Source organism: Colias croceus, chromosome 19, assembly GCF_905220415.1.
Source record: "Colias croceus chromosome 19, ilColCroc2.1".
Classification (NCBI taxonomy): Eukaryota; Metazoa; Arthropoda; class Insecta; order Lepidoptera; family Pieridae; genus Colias; species Colias croceus.
The window spans coordinates 8,782,139-8,801,411 of record NC_059555.1 but is presented as its reverse complement, the minus strand read 5'-3'; the positions used below and the strand labels follow the sequence as shown (position 1 = coordinate 8,801,411).

The 19,273-nt window shown below is 32.6% G+C and overlaps 2 protein-coding genes and 1 long non-coding RNA gene across 7 annotated transcripts in view; 1 reads left to right on the top strand and 2 right to left on the bottom strand.

The window, feature by feature from the left end:
* Positions 1–19,273, top strand: part of LOC123700547 (two pore channel protein 1-like) — a 37,740-nt gene that overhangs the window by 17,159 nt on the left and 1,308 nt on the right. For 4 of the 5 annotated variants that reach the window (XM_045647793.1, XM_045647795.1, XM_045647794.1 and 1 more), the window contains 15 exons: positions 1,503–1,642; positions 2,544–2,708; positions 3,155–3,280; positions 3,651–3,831; positions 4,133–4,265; positions 4,626–4,725; positions 5,101–5,281; positions 5,503–5,715; positions 6,215–6,334; positions 7,316–7,484; positions 7,611–7,781; positions 8,370–8,565; positions 8,948–9,053; positions 11,420–11,526; positions 12,189–12,297. In XM_045647793.1, the coding sequence (XP_045503749.1) occupies positions 1,503–1,642; positions 2,544–2,708; positions 3,155–3,280; positions 3,651–3,831; positions 4,133–4,265; positions 4,626–4,725; positions 5,101–5,281; positions 5,503–5,715; positions 6,215–6,334; positions 7,316–7,484; positions 7,611–7,781; positions 8,370–8,565; positions 8,948–9,053; positions 11,420–11,526; positions 12,189–12,297 (2,217 nt within the window). Of the gene's footprint in view, positions 1–147; positions 260–1,502; positions 1,643–2,543; positions 2,709–3,154; positions 3,281–3,650; positions 3,832–4,132; positions 4,266–4,625; positions 4,726–5,100; positions 5,282–5,502; positions 5,716–6,214; positions 6,335–7,315; positions 7,485–7,610; positions 7,782–8,369; positions 8,566–8,947; positions 9,054–11,419; positions 11,527–12,188; positions 12,298–19,273 lie in introns of those variants that run through there. The other variant, XM_045647796.1, reaches the window with a different exon arrangement.
* LOC123700548 lies at positions 15,429–16,985 on the bottom strand. Its single transcript, XM_045647798.1, has 2 exons — positions 16,249–16,985; positions 15,429–16,208 (listed from the first exon to the last, which is right to left on the bottom strand). The coding sequence occupies exons 1-2, from the start codon at positions 16,970–16,972 to the stop codon at positions 15,721–15,723; spliced, it is 1,212 nt and encodes a 403-aa protein (XP_045503754.1). The 5' UTR covers positions 16,973–16,985; the 3' UTR covers positions 15,429–15,720.
* Positions 18,385–19,176, bottom strand: LOC123700549. The gene is made up of 2 exons (XR_006752625.1): positions 18,872–19,176; positions 18,385–18,481 (listed from the first exon to the last, which is right to left on the bottom strand). It is a non-coding gene; the product is annotated as an uncharacterized LOC123700549 (long non-coding RNA).

The following is a 19,273-nucleotide window of genomic DNA, read 5'->3' as shown; positions in this document are numbered from 1 at the left end:
TATTATTAATAACTATCACGTTATGACATTTCGATAAAAATAGAACAATAATAGTAACTAGGTTCATAATGTTGTGATACTGTTTTGCCAACCATACTCATTATCACTGATAAACGATAGTAATAAAAATCAGATTTGCGATGATTTGGCGGGTAACGCCTGTTTTTATAATTAAAAATGAGGTTAGATAAGTTTTTATAATATGTTATCAAGGATCAAGTGACTGCTAGAGTTTATTCAGCATTCCCTAATAATTTTGGTATGTTAACCTTGTTAACTAATGCTTATTGTACTAAATAAACTTGAATTATTTATTAAATAAATAATATTATTATACCTTATGTTAGACGCTCCATAAATTATTATATGCGTAGGAATCGGATTAGTGTTAATTCGTGTTTATTTTTACTTCACTCTGATGTTTTGTTAGTATATTAATAGTTGTTTAAAAGGTGAACTAAGTTTTAATTATAATAATTAATATTTACTAACAAAGATAACATACATAAACATAGTGTATAAATTGCAACTATGTCAAAATAACCCATAAATAACCTTATATTTTATTAGCTTAACTAGTTACCTACCTACTTACTTAATAAATGATGAACTTGCTACATCAACAATTTTCAACAAACAAACTGATTATTAATATTATTTGAAATGCTTGATTATGCCACAGATAGATAGATAATAAATTAAATGAAATAAAATAAGTAGGTAAAGAAACCTATTTTAAATTCCAAACACCCGCTATTCTGAATTCTCTCATTAATTAAAAGATTCCATTCATTTGAGTGACCATCATGAGAAAGTTATATTTACTGCAAATTGTTGTGTAAGTATGTACATACTTTTAAAATATTTCAATTATTTGAGATAATATTAAATTGTTTGTGCGGGTTTCAAATCCGCGACTTTCCCTCGACTACTGAGAACCTTATTTTCTATAAGGATTTTTTTCATTATACGTATACGACAAAATTATTCATCTATCGTTCGAATTTGTCAGTAGGTACCTACTTATTTGTATGACTAATGAGGTAGCAGTAGCTGCTGCTTCACTCGTGGATTCTATTGCATGGTCAAGGATAGGAATATCTTCTATAAACTAGTCAAAAGTGGCCTATATAATAACACTAGCAGCTCCGCGCGGTTTCACCCCCGTGGCTCCACCTCTGTTGTTCGTAGCGTGATGAAATATAGCCTATAACCTACCTCGATAAATGGGCTATCCAACACCGAAATAATTTTTCAAAAAGGACTAGTAGTTCCCGAGATTAGCGCGTTCAAACAAACAAACAAACTCTTCAGCTTTATAATATTAGTATAGATTTTCTAGGCTCCCAACTTTCCCCAGATACAAAAATCTAAAAATCATACATCAAATCGATTTGTTGCGACGTAACAGAAAGACAAATACTCGCACTTGCAATGTTCATGTGTAACTAGTAGGAAGAAAAGAGACATAAAATACTAATTTATATATCTAATGTTTCCAGACTCTCGCACGGGCTCAGATGGCGGCGGAGACGCGAACACCCTGGACATGGGCAGCCGGTCCTCCCTCCACACCGGCCTGCAGATGTCCGAGGACGAGCATTGGGAGATGAATTACCATGAAGCTGCTATTTATTTAGAGGTAGGGTACAAGTATTATTGTAGTAAGAATTTGTTATCTACACTAATATCATAAAGATGAAAATTTTTATTGTTTGTTTGTTTGAATTGAATAGGCTCCGAAACTAATGGATTTTTTTTACAATTAGAATAATACCTTATCCCTAACGAACAAAGGCTATATTTTATTATGTACCACATTTCTGTGATTTACAGAAAAAATATTTTTTTTTCTGAATCCTACGCTTATTTTTGCTACGGGAGCTGTCAAAGTGACACTTCACGCATATACACCGTTATGAATTATGATTGTTCGTGATAGCAACTGTGTAAAAAGTTCCAGTGGATCAGTAATTTATAACGTTTAAAGGTTTTGGTAGAAAACTATTTGTAAGTAGCTTCAATGGAGAGATTAAGTACATCTTTATAATCTATTTAAGTTTGAGTATGTTATGCAACTAAGAATAGGATCGTGTTGTAACGTACTAGCCATTTATGTAATTAGTTCAAAGTTCAAACTAATAATATCTGTTAACTAATAAAGTTTGTATTTGTTGATGGAGGAAAATAATATAAACCGTTGGAACGTTTTCCAAGTAAATAGTATTTTTCAAAAGAATGATATAAACGTATTTGAACGTATATATATTATCTATATCTTTACGACATTAATGTAAAAACGTGATAAATTTGAGAAAATTGCAATACAACGCATATTTCTTAAATTTAACTGAAGCAGAAGCAAACAGATACCTATCTAAAAGTAACAAAATTACGTTAGTTTAAGATACGTATCTTATTGTTCCTTCAGTTAACTAAGTACTTACTACGTTACCTAATCGGAATAATAATTAATTACAATAAATCAGTTTGATCTTAACATTTATGCATTATTTTTACTTATGAACGATATTCGTTTCCAGGAAGGCCTAAACAATGAGAAGTTCGATTCACATCCCTCCAGTCCTGAAGAACTGCCAGCGTACCTCCGAGTCCACAACCCTTGGTACCATGGCTTGGATCTCTTGGCATCGTTGGTGTTGATCCTACTTGCGTTCACTGAAGACCCCGCTGTTCCGGCTTTTGAAGTGAGGTTTACAGAATTTAAAGATAAAATATGTTATATTGTAGCCTACCAATAAAATGTATAAAAAATAAATCTTGTTGGTATTAATTTGGAAATGATGGCTTTCTACAAGTATGGTTGTAGTAACAAGTTGTTATGATCAAGAAAAAGTTGTTAGCGATTAAGAGGAATTGTAGATTTTTTGTCACTCTATGACTTATGTTATCGGAGCTGTCAAAGTGACATTTCACGCATATAACACCGTTACGTAATTATTATTATGTTTGAGTTTATACCTAGTATTAAAGAAAACTCTAAAACTACCTACCTACTTGTATTTATCTTATAAAATATTTGAATTAAGTATTTCATTTTATACAAAACATTAGACTTGTTGTCTATGGTCAACATTTAATTAAATAACATGTCCATATCTTTCTAATTATATAAATAATGTTTTATTTTCAGTTACCAGTATGGGCCCACGGTACGATAGAATTATTGGCGCTGTCGGTGATAGGAATCGAATTGCATCTCAAGTTGAAGTGGATTGGATGGGGGACCATATTTAAACATAAGCGCACTATGATTAAGGTAGATTTATATTATTCATGGATATAATATTATTTGTCTTTTTAAAACAGTTTATTTTAACTGTAATCTTAATTTTATTGAACGATAGTCAAAAAATGTCCGAGTGGCATTGCTTAAAATATTCATTGAAATTTTAACCTTATTACTTGGCAGTAATGTTCAAAGTCTATATTTAATCGCTTAGTAGAAAACTCTGTCGCATAAACGTGTAGGCAGAGTTTTGCATCGGACATTTTTATGATATTTTAAATGCTCATTTAGAAAAATAACCCAATCTATAGAAATATGTATTTTCTTTTGCTAATTACTTGTTTATGTAAAATTGAATATCAAAATCCACGTTTTTACATATATAGATAAAAATTTGCAGGGTATTACACTCCTAATAATGGTGCTCGAAGCGGTAGTAGTACTCTGCAGACAGTCCTCCCACTTCCGAGTGACGCGGGCGCTTCGCCCCATATTTTTAGTGGACACAAGGCACTGTGGGGGCGTGAGACGGTTTATAAGACAGATATTACAGAGTCTACCGCCCATTTTGGATATGTTGGGTGAGTTTTGGTTTTGCGGGTAGTTGAAAATTTTAAATCATCTTCTATTATAAATGCGAAAGTTGGTTGTTTATGTGTTACTCCTTTACGCAACAAAGTTTTTTTATGTGTATGGGCGTTCTCAGTCAGGGGTGTACAAATAGAGTTTTAAGAATTTAACAAATAAAAAATATGTCGCGATCTTATGAGTGTATCCGACATCCGTGTATGAACAACTTTATTTTCCTTTGCTATTACACTTAATTAGTGACAGCTTGTAAAAAACACATATATGAACCTTTCTTTTTACTTTTTTCTTCAGGATTACTGATGTTCTTCGTAGCGACGTATTCCTTATTGGGATATTACCTATTCTCTGAACATATAGACAATGGACATTTTAAAACATTAAGTGACTCGTTTGTCAGTATGTTCGTACTTTTGACTACAGCCAAGTAAGTTTTTAATATTTTTTTTTGCAATTTGACTAATGTTTTCCGATTAAATAAGAGCTTGCGCGTTGATGGGAGAGACAAAATAGTTGCGAAGATAAAAGTTGCTCTTGCGCGCTAGCTCTAAGATATTATATTTGTTTTTATTAAAATACTTTGCTTACCTTTAATTGTATTTTGACAGCAAAAAATTAGTTACAGATAAAAAAATAAGTTGATGTGTAGATTTTTTGAGTGCCTAAATGTTTTTAAAAATCACTTCGAATACATTTTAACGAAGTTTGCAGTGTTTCTTAATTCCTAGGTATATGATAAAAATATATTTTCCTTCTCGAAAGTGAAGCATAAAAAAATATTTTTCAGTTTTCCAGATGTAATGATGCCGTCATACGCGAAGTCCAAGTGGTACGCCGTGTTCTTCATTTTATATATTATTACAGTACTTTATGTACTCATGAATTTGGTAAGTTATATTTTATTAATTAATTATTAAAAAAGTGAAATTTTACGGGATATTTCGTCTGGAATTTTTCAAATGTACCGCAAAATCATATCAGATTCTAACTTTTAAAACTTTTTGACAGTTAATGGTTTAATTTTGATATTTTTGGTTTTATGGCATTCAAATACTTTATAAATTTATAATTAATGGTTTTATTATTTGGCTTATTTAATTTTTGATCAACATGATAATTTTTTTGGTGACTAGGAACACAAAACTTCAACAGTCCGCTTGTAGTGCTATCGTTTCAACAGTAATAAATCAATGCTTGTGTTGCTAGCTAGTATCGTGCCGTGTGTGAAAATTGTCCTGAAATATTTATTTTCTTTCTAACAGATGCTTGCCGTAGTATACGAGACATTCACACGCATAGAGCGTGAAAAATGCCGTGCATTATTGTTACATCGGCGCGGGGCAGCGAGACGAGCGTTTCGCTTGTTAGTGTCCCGCCGCGCACCGCATGCGGTCAAACTGAGACACTTTGCGGGGCTGCTGAGACACTACGCACCGCACTATAGTATGTACATTGCTTCATGGGACATTTATTCGCCTAAATTTTGTAGACTTATAGGTCATTTATTTAGTTCCCTTGGTTCAAAATATCTATAACTATACTGCTTATATACCTACACTTGAAGCCAAGCTACACAAATTCGCAAAAAAATCACCAAAAAATCACAAAAAATCACAAAAAGTCACGATTTTTTACAATTTTTTCTTATTATTTCGTATCCACAGGTGGTCTAGACGTGTACCTGATGTTCAAACAACTGAACACATCGAACACGGGTGGTTTATCCCGCAGCGAATTCGCGAACGTGTACGAAGTTTTCGCGCTCCGTTGGGCTGCACAAGCGGCAAGAGCGCCGTGGTATTCGCGCTCTGTGTTCGAGCCGGTGGGGAGATTGGCACATGTTGTTGTAAGATGGCCGTACTTTGAGTACTTGATTTGTGAGTAGACCAAAAAGTTTTGTTATTTTCTTGTTAGGACTTCTATTTTTTGTAAGTTAAGAGTACCTATAATCGTTAAGTTTCCACAGGCGATTATTTCGTAACTATTTCAGAAATAAAAAAAAATAACTGAGAACAAAAGTATACCTAATGAGTAAAATTGCAGTAATATTTTTTTTAATAAAACGTGAAATATCCAATAATTATACATTCATCGCTTCCATACATTAAGTATAAGATATGAATATCCCATTCATGTAATTTGAAAGGATTTGGTTCTTTTCTATTTTGTTTGGTTGGGTTATGGCTCTAATTAAAAGTCTTACGACCCATTTTAACAATAATGGAAAAACCACATCAAATTTTTTATTCTTGAAACAATTCTTAATTCATACGTCTTGCTGATCTTCGTCTGATGTCAATCCCTATACTAATTTAAGCACTACAATTACAATAATGTACAAAAACAATATTTTACAATAATTTATTGTTTTCCCAGATGCGTTAATAGTTGGCAATGGTGTATCAATGGTACTACGCGTGCTAGAAGCGGCGGGCGATCTGCAGGACAGCGCGAGATTACTCTGCGCTTCGTGGGATACTTGGCTGTTCCTTACTCGTGAGTATGGAAACTTTTAAGCATGGGGATGTTTAAGGATTATCTATTTTTTCTTTATGCACTTATAAATGAGAAAAAATACTAACATATGACTAATAGATACAACTATATGATAGCTAGGATTCATTGAGATATAGGTTTTTGAAGTGAAACTTTGAAAGAGGCCTTAAGAGTAAAATTTACGTCTGTTAAGCTAGAAAGGTTAAGTCAGCAGAATCACTCGTATTATATCTCAAAATTTAGTGCTCATTAAGTGCTAATTTAGTGCTGATAACAGATATTTGGTGCTGTGATAGGAGGACTAAAAATGAGAACACTGCTAACTTTTCATTAAGCTAGCAGTGTACCATTTGTGACCGCGCTATGATACAGTTGGAGCGAGGGGCACATCTGCTAATAATTTAGTGCTGCCTGTACAAGCAAACAGATTTTTCATAATTTTTTTCTTAGCGAGCAGTTGAAAAATGATTTTTTTTTTTGTAATTTTTCTGGGTTTACCGGTATCATTAATTGAGCACTAATAAGTAACTCTAATCAATTTCACCACTACCGATTCTAAAGTGATCTTTCAGCTCTATGATTGCTCGTATCGTTATGTCCACAGTTATGTATACTAAAAAAACTGAATTTTTTTTTTGAAAATCTGTTTGCTTGTACGGGCAGCACTAATTGAGCACTAAATTATTAGCAGATGTGCCCCTCGCTCCAACTGTATCACAGCGCGGTCACAAATGGTACACCAACGCTAAGCCAACGGTCGTGGGTTCGATTCCCACCCAGGGCAAATATTTGTGTGATGAACTTCTGATAAGCCTGGGCGTTTTATCTATATAAATATTTATGTAATATTATATATATATATGTATGTTTATCAGCCATTTGGTTTTCATCACACAAACGAAAGCTTAGTATGGGATCAGATCGTGCCGTGTGTGAAAATTGTCCTGAAAAATATTTAATAATTAATTTTATATTTTCCAGTGTTTTTACTAGAAGCGGGTCTACGCATTATGGCCAGTGGTTTATCTGTATACTTGGAGAGTGGTTGGAACGTGTTCGACTTGAGTGTGACATTACTAGCTTTGATGGGAGCCGTGTTGCTTACGATTGCGCCGAAGTTGTTTATTGTTGTTATGTTCCGGCCGTTGAGGTATGTTTTTTTTATTATATGTTAAGTTTGAACTAAATTTTTTGTTATTTTTTGAGACATGGAGTTTTAAAGTCTTTTGGAATATTATTTTGCTAATAAATGGTGCATATATTTAATATATTACAGGTTGATGCGTCTCTACAAGTTAAAAAAACGTTACCGTGACGTATTCGGTACATTAGTACTCCTCTCTCCACTAATGTCGTCAGCGGGCTGTGTTATGTTGGTCATGTATTATTTCTTCGCGATTGTCGGTATGGAACTGTTCGCTGGATATAACTTGAGGAACTGTTGTGTGTGAGTTATTTTGTTTTTAGATTGTTAAACGCTATGTATTTAAGAAATGTACTGATTTTTTCTGTAATAGACCGGGTAATCGAGCTGGTTGTTCGTCTCATGGTAAACGATCTCAACCCATAAACATTGACAGAGTTAGAACCTTTGAAAATGATAATAATATTGGGATATTGTTATTTTTGTATTCATGCAAAATGATAGAAAACATTTTTATTCAAAAACAAAAAAATATTACAAAACCATTGACGCATAAACAAGCAGACTCAAAATTCTCTATTAAAAGGTTCTCAAAATGTGCAAGCGGCGCAGCGTGGATAACATTTAAAAATTCATTCAAATGAGCACCTTATATTGTGGTAATAATGTTCAAAGTGTATTGCGTACACTCATTGAACTCTGCCTATAGTGTATGTGTAGGCAGAGTTTTGCTTCAGACAAGTTTTGAGCGTGATTTTGTCTATAGTTGTCTACACATTAATTTGAAGAAAATTGTTTATCCAGATTAATTATTTTATTTTCTCCAACTCCGACAGTAAATTTTACATTTTTTTTAATTATTTAAGGATTTTATTTTCATCAAAATTCCAGGAACACCACAGTAGAGGATTTCTACAAGTACTCAGAAAACAGTTCGACTCCCCTCGGCTATTACTACCTAAATAACTTCGAGAACATTCTAACGAGTGGAGTGACGTTGTTTGAATTAACAGTTGTCAATAATTGGTTTATTTTAATGAACGCTTTCGCCACTGTTGCTGGACAGTTTAGCAGGATCTATTTTATGGTACATACAAACCTTTCATCTTTATAATATTAGTATAGATACAACCGTAGAGGAATATAAATATAGAAAATTTAAAGCGAATCAGTAACCAATCGAGAGGTCAGAGAAATTTTCTTTCAATTTGGCCTTCCTTCAATAAAGGCCATTTCCAATTTATCTAATAATTTTAAACTAGACAACTAAAAACGACGTGTGGCACTCGGGGACTGCGGTAAAGCTTTTGCATGCTATGCCTTCCAGCCACGCCTCCGCCCGTCGGAGTGGGGAGCGTGAGGTTTTTTCGTTACGGAATTTCTCGATTCGGTCCCCGCGCTCAAGTCCCGCGATAGAAGCTATGCAATAGCTTAATAACAAAATTTTAATTAAAATATTTAATTTACAGGTATTCTATCTATTCACAATGGTGGTGTTAACGATAGTGGTGGCCAGTGTGTTAGAGGCGTTCAGATTCAGGATACAGTACAAGAGGAGCACTACTAAGAGAGATGGTAATTTATTCCAATATTTATAAAGAACTTAATGTCATTTATTTTTTTATAATGACATTTTGAAGTGAAACTTCTTTATCGGGGTTGAAAAAAAATTTAGTGTAACATTTTTCCGTTACGCGCCTTCTTTTTTTATCCCTACCACGCGTGATTCGACGTATTTCTGCTAAGTTGCATAAAGAAGTTTCACTTATTATGTGTGTACACTAGTACACGCACACATTTTTTTATGTTTATTTATTTTATTTATATTTTTTGTAATCATTAAAATAATTCAATTAAACTTGAAGCGCGGGTTCTCTTTAATCTGGTTTTGTCGTATTTCACATAGACAACCTAAGAGCAATTAACCTATAGAGTACTTGTATCGAGCGTATACAATTTACATATATTTGTTTCTCTCTATCTAAAGAAAACGTCGTATGAAAGAATGAGACAGCTATAGACAACAAGCTACGTTTCAACATAGTCATGGCACCATTTTTACTATAGGTACGTATTTAGATAGATAGAAGGTGATAGTGATGGGATGTGCTTCAATCGATAAAATCGTGAATGTATTTTGCATTTACGGTTTCGTGAAATAATAAATAATAAAAAAACAAAACTTATAATTAATTTCAGTTGAATACATTATTTGTTTAATCCTACGTATATAATAAATGCGAAATTATGTGAGAAGGGATGTTACTCTTTCACTGCGGAACCGATTACAATGAAATTTTGTACATACACACATAGGTTAGGTTTTATCCCGGAAATCCCACGTGAACGGGAACTGTGCAGGATTTTCTTTAAAAACGCGGGCGGAAAGTTAGTACATTATAAAAGAAATTTTAAAACTTGAAATGTAATTTAAAATAAAGAAGGAAATGATGATAAAGTTAAAGGAGTGAGGAGAAAGGCACAGTCAGCATGAAGGAATCATGCAGCATTTTAACAAGTTAATAAAAGGACAGTCTTAATGAAAACATTTTCCTAACATCCTACTAATAAATCGAAAGTTTGTGAGGATGGATGTTTGTTACTCTTTCACGCGAATACTACTAAACCGATTACAATGAAATTTGGAAAAATTACTTTTGATCCCGTAAATCCAACAGGAATGGGAACTATGCGGGTTTTTCTTTGAAAACGCATGTATATTAAGTATGTATTTCAATAGTAGTTTCTCATCTATGAGAACTGTCATTTAATCAACCGTTTAATTTTCACATAGTTACACATTTAAAGTAGGTAACTTATGTGTAAAAAATTTCAAAATAAAAATTCACTCTCTTTAATCAAATGTATTTATTATCTACAGGAACAAAAAAAAAACGTAAGCGTAAGATTGCACAATTCTTCTAGAGTATCCATCTTGATAACACGTAGGCTCGAAATGCAGTGAACACAATATTGCAAATTGTGGCGGCGTCCAATCAACTCATGTCTCACGTTTTATACCCATTTTTTATTTAGCTCTGGAAATCTAAAACAAAATGAATTTATTAATAATCTGAAAGAGAAATTAATAAACAACAAACGAAAACTAAAACACATAGGGCAAATAAAACAACCACGTGGTATGTTTTATTTTCCTGCGGTAAAAAATTTACATCTATTATTTGCAACAACAACTACATATAAATCTGATTTATGAAACAAAATAAATAAATCAACGTTAATATGAAATAGATTTTTTGTCATAAATCGATAATATACGCTAGATGTGTTACAACACTACGGTGGTAAATAAAATGCCAAACGTGATATTATTGTGACGTTTTTTAAAAATTATTTCATTATTTTATATTCCACAACCCCATAAAGTGGGTAAATGTTACAGTTACAACATAAAATTACAAAAAAGCGCTTGATAAAACCTTCAAATAGGTTTAAAACATAAATATTTATCAATTTGCTGAAAATCACTTACCGATGGAAAGATATTTTTACATTGTTTTTATCCAAAACTCCCATTCGACTAGTGATAGCCGGTTGCTAAACATACAATAGTTATTTTAGCACACTGACAAATAAAAAGAAACACTGTACACTTTATATTTTCTAAATATTTCGTTAAAAACACTTGACGCACTGAGCCCACCAGCTGGTTGGAAAACAAACTGACTGCCGGCGCGCTACGTTTGAAGACAGTGCAGATACTCTATCGCTATCTCAATCTGGCTTATGCTGTTATTGACTAAGAGTAAGTAGATTAGAAAATATGTATTTTGTTCTGTCTTAATATAAGAACTCTATAGGTTAATTGCTCTTAGTAGACAACTATTAAAGTGACAGATCCCTGGTTTAAAGTTAGACTGGGTTTAAATTGTTTTGTGGTAATACCATAATAATTTAACGTTGCCATGGTTACATTTCAGAGGAAAAACTCCTTCACGAGGAAGTACACACGAGTTGGGAAGAAGCCCAGAGACTTGGAGCGAGTGGAGATCTTGCAGACCAGCTGAGAACACACTTGACTCCTGGGGTAAGTTTATGGAAGGATAAGTTTGTTTGTTTGGTTGTGGGTATCTTGGGAAAATGGTCTGAATGGAAAATATTTTCGTGTTGAATAGCGCATGTTTAAAAAATATTTTGAATAGTACTATATGAACTAAAAGATATTAGAAATGGCTGTGAGTTATGGAAAATATTATATATTGTGTCGACTGTCAATGAAAGTCAGTGAAAAATGTTGCCAATTTTGAATGAAAAATTTAGTCTTGTTGACTCCGAAGTCCGACCTCGAGGAAGTCGAGAGCACAGCTAGTATTGTATGTATTCAAATGGGCATGTTTTTTTTTTTAAATAATTTCGTAAATAAAATAAAAATTAAACTTAAAAAGAAAGTAAATAAAACAACATAAAATGTATTCTTTTCAAACTAGCTGTGCTCCGCGGTTTTACCCGCAGTGCTTCGTTCCTGTTGGTCTTAGTGGGATGATTAGCCTATAGCTTTCCTCGATAAATGGGCTTATCTAACACCGAAAGAATTTTTCAAATCGGACCAGAAATTCCCGAGATTAGCGCGTTCAAATAAACAAATTTTTCAGCTTTATAATATTAGTATAGATAGAAATATACCACAGATAATATAATAAGCTAGTAGCTATACTATAGAGTAAATACTTATTCGAATTAATTTTCCAGATGCAAGTAACATTTATAGGCACACGGCCGCGAACAAAAGAAGTATTACAGAGGAGAATGTATCAGTCCGACATTCAGAAATGGCTCAGCGAGGAAGATGAGAATGAGGGTAAAGTAATATAAACTCAAACTCAAACATTTATTTATTCAATTAGACTTCTTCGAGAAGCACTTTTGAAACGTCAATACATATTTTTATCATTTACCACCGATTCGGAAAGCAGTATCTATGGAGAAGAATCGGCAAGAAACTCCATAGTTGCTCTTTTAAATCATTTCAGTATTACAATTTAATTTTACAAAATATGTAAGTAACCGTACGTATATATTATCATAATATGCCAAAGAACTGTCCTGCGGTTCTCACGCGACAACCCTCCATGGGTTTTTATCTTCCATATATTCCTTAATGCTGTAATAGGCTCTCTGAACTAAGACGTTTTTTACATAATTCTTAAATTTAGCACTACTAAACTCTTTAATACTATGAGGAATTTTGTTGTAAAAAAGTATACCTTGACCCATAAATGAATTTTTAACTTTAGCTAACCGGTAAAATGGCATTTCAATTTTATTTCTGTTCCTTGTGCCATAACAGTGTCTATCTCCTACTCTTGTGTGTAAGTCTGCGTTTTTGTGTACATATAAAATATTATTAAATATATACTGTGATGGTACAGTGAGGATACCAGTATTCTTAAAGAGATCTCTTAGTGAGTCCCTAGCACGTAAATTATATATAGAGCGTATGGCTCTTTTCTGTAATATAAATATAGTTTCAATATCTGCAGCCCTGCCCCATAGAAGAATTCCATAGGACATAATGCTATGAAAGTAGCTAAAATAAACCAATCTAGCCGTGTCTACATCGGTGAGATGCCTTATTCTTCGAACTGCATATGCAGCTGAACTAAGCTTAGCAGCGGTGGCGGCAACATGGGCGGCCATTGTAACTTCTCATCTAGTGTCAATCCAAGAAAAACAGTAGAATCCACAGGGTATAATACCTCCCCGTTTAAAATAATATCCCTTTTTACCTTTTTTACATTTGGAAGGATAAATTCTACACAATTTGTTTTTTTTGCATTTAATAATAAATTATTAGCAGTGAACCAATTGGATATGCGTAAAAGAGCAGAGTTTACTTCGTCAACGTTTGAGTCATGTCTATCCACATTAAATATTAATGAGGTATCATCTGCAAACAGTACTATTTCACACATATCCTGCAAATAATAAGGTAGGTCATTAATATATACTAAGAACAAAAACGGTCCTAAGATAGATCCCTGCGGAACACCTATGTTAATCGGCGCACCGCGAGATTTCTCTCCATTAACAACAACGGTTTGTACCCTGTTCTGAAGATATGAAGCTATGAGGTCCTGAGATAAACCTTTAATACCATAAAAATTTAGTTTCCGTAATAGAGTGGTATGTTCTACACAGTCAAAAGCCTTAGAAAGGTCACAGAATATCCCTAAAGCATTCTTTGAATTTTCCCATGCTTTATATATATGTGACCAAAGAGCTATTCCAGCATCAGTAGCAGAGCGCCCCTTTGTGAAACCAAACTGTTTGGCGTGCAGTAAACCATTTGATACAAAATGACTACATAATTGGTTTAAAATTAATTTCTCGAAGACTTTGCTCAAAGTTGGTAAAATGGAAATTGGCCTATAGTTATTACAGTCTTCTTGGTCACCACTTTTAAATAAAGGAATTACTTTACTTAACTTTAATAAATCAGGGAATATACCACAGTCACAACATTGATTAAATATAAACGCTAAGTGGTTGGCAATGTTTTCTATAATATTATTTACTAAATTTACAGACATTCCCCAGAGATCACATGTTTTTTTTAAGTTTAATGTTTTAAAAGTTTTAACAATTTCCTCTGCAGTCACATGTCGCAATTCAAATAATACATTACACTCAGCAACATGGTCCCTCAAGTAGGACTCCGCAAGCGCTGATGACGAATTCAATTTTTCGGTAATACTAACAGGGACACTACTAAAAAAATCTTCAAAAGTAAGCGCAACATCAGCACTTTTGTCAATGACCCTACCAGCATTAACAAGTTTTATGGTACTATTTGATTGGCTTTTGCCCATTTCACCATTAATAATTGACCAAACCGTTTTAACTTTGTTATCAGAGTTGCGTATTTTATCTCTGACATACAAGCACTTGGCAGTGAAACAAACTTTTTTAAAAGTTTTTGAATAATTTCTAACATAACTAAGAAATGACATGTCTTTGTTATATTGCTTCATGCCATATAACTCATATAAAACGTTCCTGCATCTGTGTATACTAGGTGTTGCCCATTGGCTAAATGGTAAATCCTTGGTAATACTTAAAGATTTAACTTTAAAGATTTTTTCAAACTCATTATGAATTAAATTAAAAAGATTTGTAAACATTTCACAAGGATTATTATGAAAGGATTGATCATTCAGGCCAGGCAATTTATTATTAATATTATCTCTAAATTTATGAATGCCTTTTTTAGTTATAGGCCTAACATTAATTCTTTTAAATGTAGGTATGCAATCCCATTCAAAAACTACTTTCTGGCCACAGTGATCCGAAGTCAGTGTATTGAGAATATTTTTTTCTAAAAAGTTACAATCACAGTAAACATTATCAATACAAGTTGCAGAACTAGGTGTAATTCGTGTGGGTTCATCAAAAAGTTTATGTAAATTAAATGATTGAAATAAATTAACTATTCGTGTTGCCGTTTGTGTGTGTGAAAGTAAATCAATATTAAAGTCTCCACATACTATAACCTTCTTTTCACTTCTGCTCAAACGCTTTAATATTTCTTCCATGACTGTCTCAAACATATTATAGTCACTGGAAGGAGGCCTATAAACGCAAACAATAATGTAACGCTCAAGTTCAACACAGGACAGTTCAATGGTGCGTTCTACAGATAGACTAACAATGTCAGTTCGTTCTTTGCATTTTACACTATTGTGTACAAAAATAAGAGAACCTCCATGAATAGCATGTTTCCTAAAGTATATACTTTTTAACTCATAATTATCAACATTTATTAACAACTGACATTGTTTAAGCCAATGTTCTGTTACACAAAAAACTTTAATACTATAATGATTTAAGAATAATTCTATTTCTAATAATTTGCTAGCCAAGCCTTGAATATTTTGATGTACAATGGAAAAAGGCTGCTTAGCTGTTGTCTTATATACTAGTTTAAATCTAGCTTAGGGCTAAATTTCCTGTCAACACTTAACCTAGGTTGGTGTATATAATTACTACTACATAAAATTATAGTAGATCGATGGTCTGATACAGAACATGTACCAGACTGGTTAATAATTTTATATGCTATTAACATAGCAAGTTCTTTCTTATATCTAAATGGCAGATACACTGTATTCTTTGTCATACAAAAAGATTTTATACAGGAATTTAAGTCAAAATATATAAATGCATCACTATGATGATTTGTTAAATTATACAATTTCAAGTTAATATTATAGATAAACCTATATTAATTTTGTGTCAAACCAGGCAAATACGGTAATGTACATAACATAAATTTACATTTTGTCTCACCACTAATTTTTAACATTTTTTGAAATCCTATATCAATGTCATGTTTTTTTAAATTAAAACTATCTCCGTATAATATAATAACAATACTATTTTCATTAAAACTAAAATTATCTAATGAATTCATGATATATGTAAATGAACTATTAGGAGTGCAAAAATTAGTAACTTTATGCCCTAAGTTGTTAAGCAAAGCGCCAAAACCCTGACCTATATTATCTGACAACACAATAATTTCCTGCATGGAAAGATGTTTTGTTTTACTAGATGAAAGTGTTGCCGTTGGTTGAATACTATGTATGTTAGTGCAGTCAATGGTCTTATGGGGCGACGGTTGCTCATTGTCACTTATGGAACACTTACATACATAGTTATTGGTCAGAGACTCGAAGCGTTCTATATTTTCATTGCTTAACTTTAATATATGTACTCGCTTTGGCAGTACATATACTAAACTTTAATATATAATCTGCCTCTTTTATGTGTTCATTAATTTGTAACTGGGCAGCAGAATATTTTTGGTTGAGGTCATATAATGTATCATTTAATGAGTCTATTTTCTCCTTAAGTTCTGTAGTTTCTACCTCATACATCATTTTATAATGTTCTAAGTCCCTATGATATCTATCTAACTCTTTCAAAAGGCTATTATTTTTAATTTGCAATTGTGCTACATTTTTTAATGAAAATCTATTTCTCATAACTGATTTAGTGCGTTTAATGAACCTACTTAATTTGAGATATTTTTTTAATTTATTATGTGAATTTAGCTTGATTTTTGTATTGTTTTCAAAGCCACTTAACTGTCCACATTCAAGCAGTTCACCAAGAAGACTGTTCGATGAAGTGCATAGGCGCTTGGAGTTATCTTCTTGAACCTCCATTAAACTGCATTCCAGCTCAACGATACGACTGAGAGCCTTCTCGTGGTCATTGGAACACTGTTGGAAGCTGTCAACAATGTCTTGGAGGGCTGTGCACTTGTTTTGGCTGTCTATATATTGAGTGTGGAGTTCAGCTAGCTCGGCCTTCAAACTTGTGTTCTTTTTTATAATTTTCTGGATTTCAAGTTCATGTTCCTCTCTCTCCAGCAAGAGTTGTTCACACAGGGATTGTGAAGCCTTTAAATCCTGTAATGTGGCCTTTAGTTTGTTTTCCATGTCTTTGGCCACCGCCTTGCGGGTCAGCATGTTGTAATTTTAATTGCTGTAACAGGTGAAATAGATGTTAAAAAATTGTATTTATGATGCAGTTTTACTAAAAATTTACTTGTGTTAGATAGATAGTGAATAGATAAAAAGTAGTTTTTAGTTGAAATGAAGTATATTTTGTCTGGAGCTATTAGTTTTTGTCCTCTAAATTGCTTCCAACTTGTCAAGCAAAGTGAGACGATAACTATGCGCTCATGTATTTATTGTGACGTTACTCATAAAATATGAGCAGTGTTATTAGTTAAATGAATGGGAATGTTGTGTGTATCTTTAAATAAGATATATTAAAACTAGTACTCCCCTGGTTTATCCAAGACGAAATTCGAATTTGAATTTCCGTTGCCGTTGACAGCCACGTTATACAAAACGCAGCTTCAGTCACGTAATTATACGTATTTCACATGAAATAACACTTGTACGTTGAATATATAGTTTACTATTACTAATTTATACTGTTTTTGCAAGTAATTATTGAATTTAATAATTAATTATAATACAACAAAAACAAAATATAATTATAATTATTCTTTGACAATATTCTGATTTTAAAATAAACGACGAAAGTTATAATGTACAGTAATAAAGAGTAAAAAATGTGTGCGTGTACTAGAGTACACACGTAAGAAGTGAAACTTAAAGATAAGAAAAAGTTGACGTGTAACGCAAAAATGTCACGCCTACGGCGTAACGCAAAAATGTCACGCCTACAGCGTAACGCAAAAATGTTACACTAAATTTTTGTCCAACCCCGATAAAGAAGTTTCACTTCAATAAATATGAACATTTTTTTGAAAAGGTTGCAATCTTTTTCTACTGCCGTAGAATATATACAATACGTCTAAAGAACACTAACTTTTGTGAAATGCCATTTAAAACAATCAGAATAAGGCATAGAATATTTAATTTTGTAGTCAAATATGTACCAACGTATACTATAATAAACGAAATAATTTAGAACTTTACAAATACAACCATACCTTTTCCATATCCATTATCATAGGTACAGTGCGACACAAAAGAGATGAAAAAAAATGAGGGCGCCACCGTCGCTCATATAGCAACACTGATACTGCGACGCAAGCAATCTTGATACTATAGAATAAAAATCAAAAAAATAAAAAGTAATAAATACCGCGATTTAAAGTTGTTCCATTCATCATCGTGTAAATTTAAGCCAAAAATACATTAGTATTTTAAATGACCTACCTAGGTCAAATTTTACTTAAATGTATTTGGAATTAGTTTATAGAAATCGGTCAAGCCATTTAGACAGCAGAGGCGCACATAGAATCAAACATACGAACAAACAAACATACATACATACAGCTCAAACCTAAGGCTCAAACACATTACGCTCCTTCTGGGTCCGTCAGGTAAAAAAAACAAGGTGATTTGAAAACTACATATTTTTATTTATTTTTTGTAGATATTCTCCTTCATTTTTACTCCCTTGCTCCACTATCCTGCGTACTGTGCTTTCAGAAACCCCTATAACAAACGAATTAAGATGAATAAAATCAAATAGTACATTTAACATATTTATTTAGTAGCTTAAAACTATTTTTTTTTTATGTCGGAGGCCAAGACTCACTCTCTTTGGATCCCTGCGTCCACTCTAGTAAGTAGCAAGTAAGGATTCATAGATAGCTGTATGAAAATAGTTATCACTATACTATTTAAGGCTGGTTTGATTGGATATAACTTCTTGACTCAAATTGTGCTGGTCGCACTCTAAAAACTAGTTTTTGTTTACATACAAATAACCTCAAATTAAATTTCAAAAACGTAATAATCGCCATAGATACGTACATTAAACACTCGTCACTAATGGAATATTCTATTTTACGTAGTACTGAGCAAAAATAAATGGAATCTCACCGGTATAATCTGCTGTACGTCTGTAAACGTTTTCCAAATATTTTTCTCGTTTTTCAGCTTGAAATTATGAGAAACACCGAATGAAAACTTTATATATGGCATCACGGACACCGCTACGTTTAACCTTTTTCATGATTTCTCCTTTTTTGAGTAAATTTCTTGTTTAAAATAACAATTTTATCTCAACTTCACCAAATAAACAACAAATTTTTATTCAACTTGACAGCTGCATTGATAATTCAGGGTTGCCAGATAATGAAAAAAAAATTAGTTCCAAATTAATTAATTTCATCTCTTTTATGTCGCACTGTACATATATTACATATATAATTTATCAATTAAAATATATTTGGTCTTACCACAAAACAATTTATACACACTCTAAATTTAAACCAGGGATCT

Coding starts and splice junctions, on each gene's coding strand:
- LOC123700548 (XM_045647798.1), bottom strand. CDS start 16,972: ATGCTGACCCGCAAGGCGGTGGCCAAAGACATGGAAAACAAACTAAAG. Junction 16,209..16,248: donor ACACATAAAAGAGGCAGATT/ATATATTAAAGT, acceptor CAAAGCGAGTAC/ATATATTAAAGTTAAGCAAT.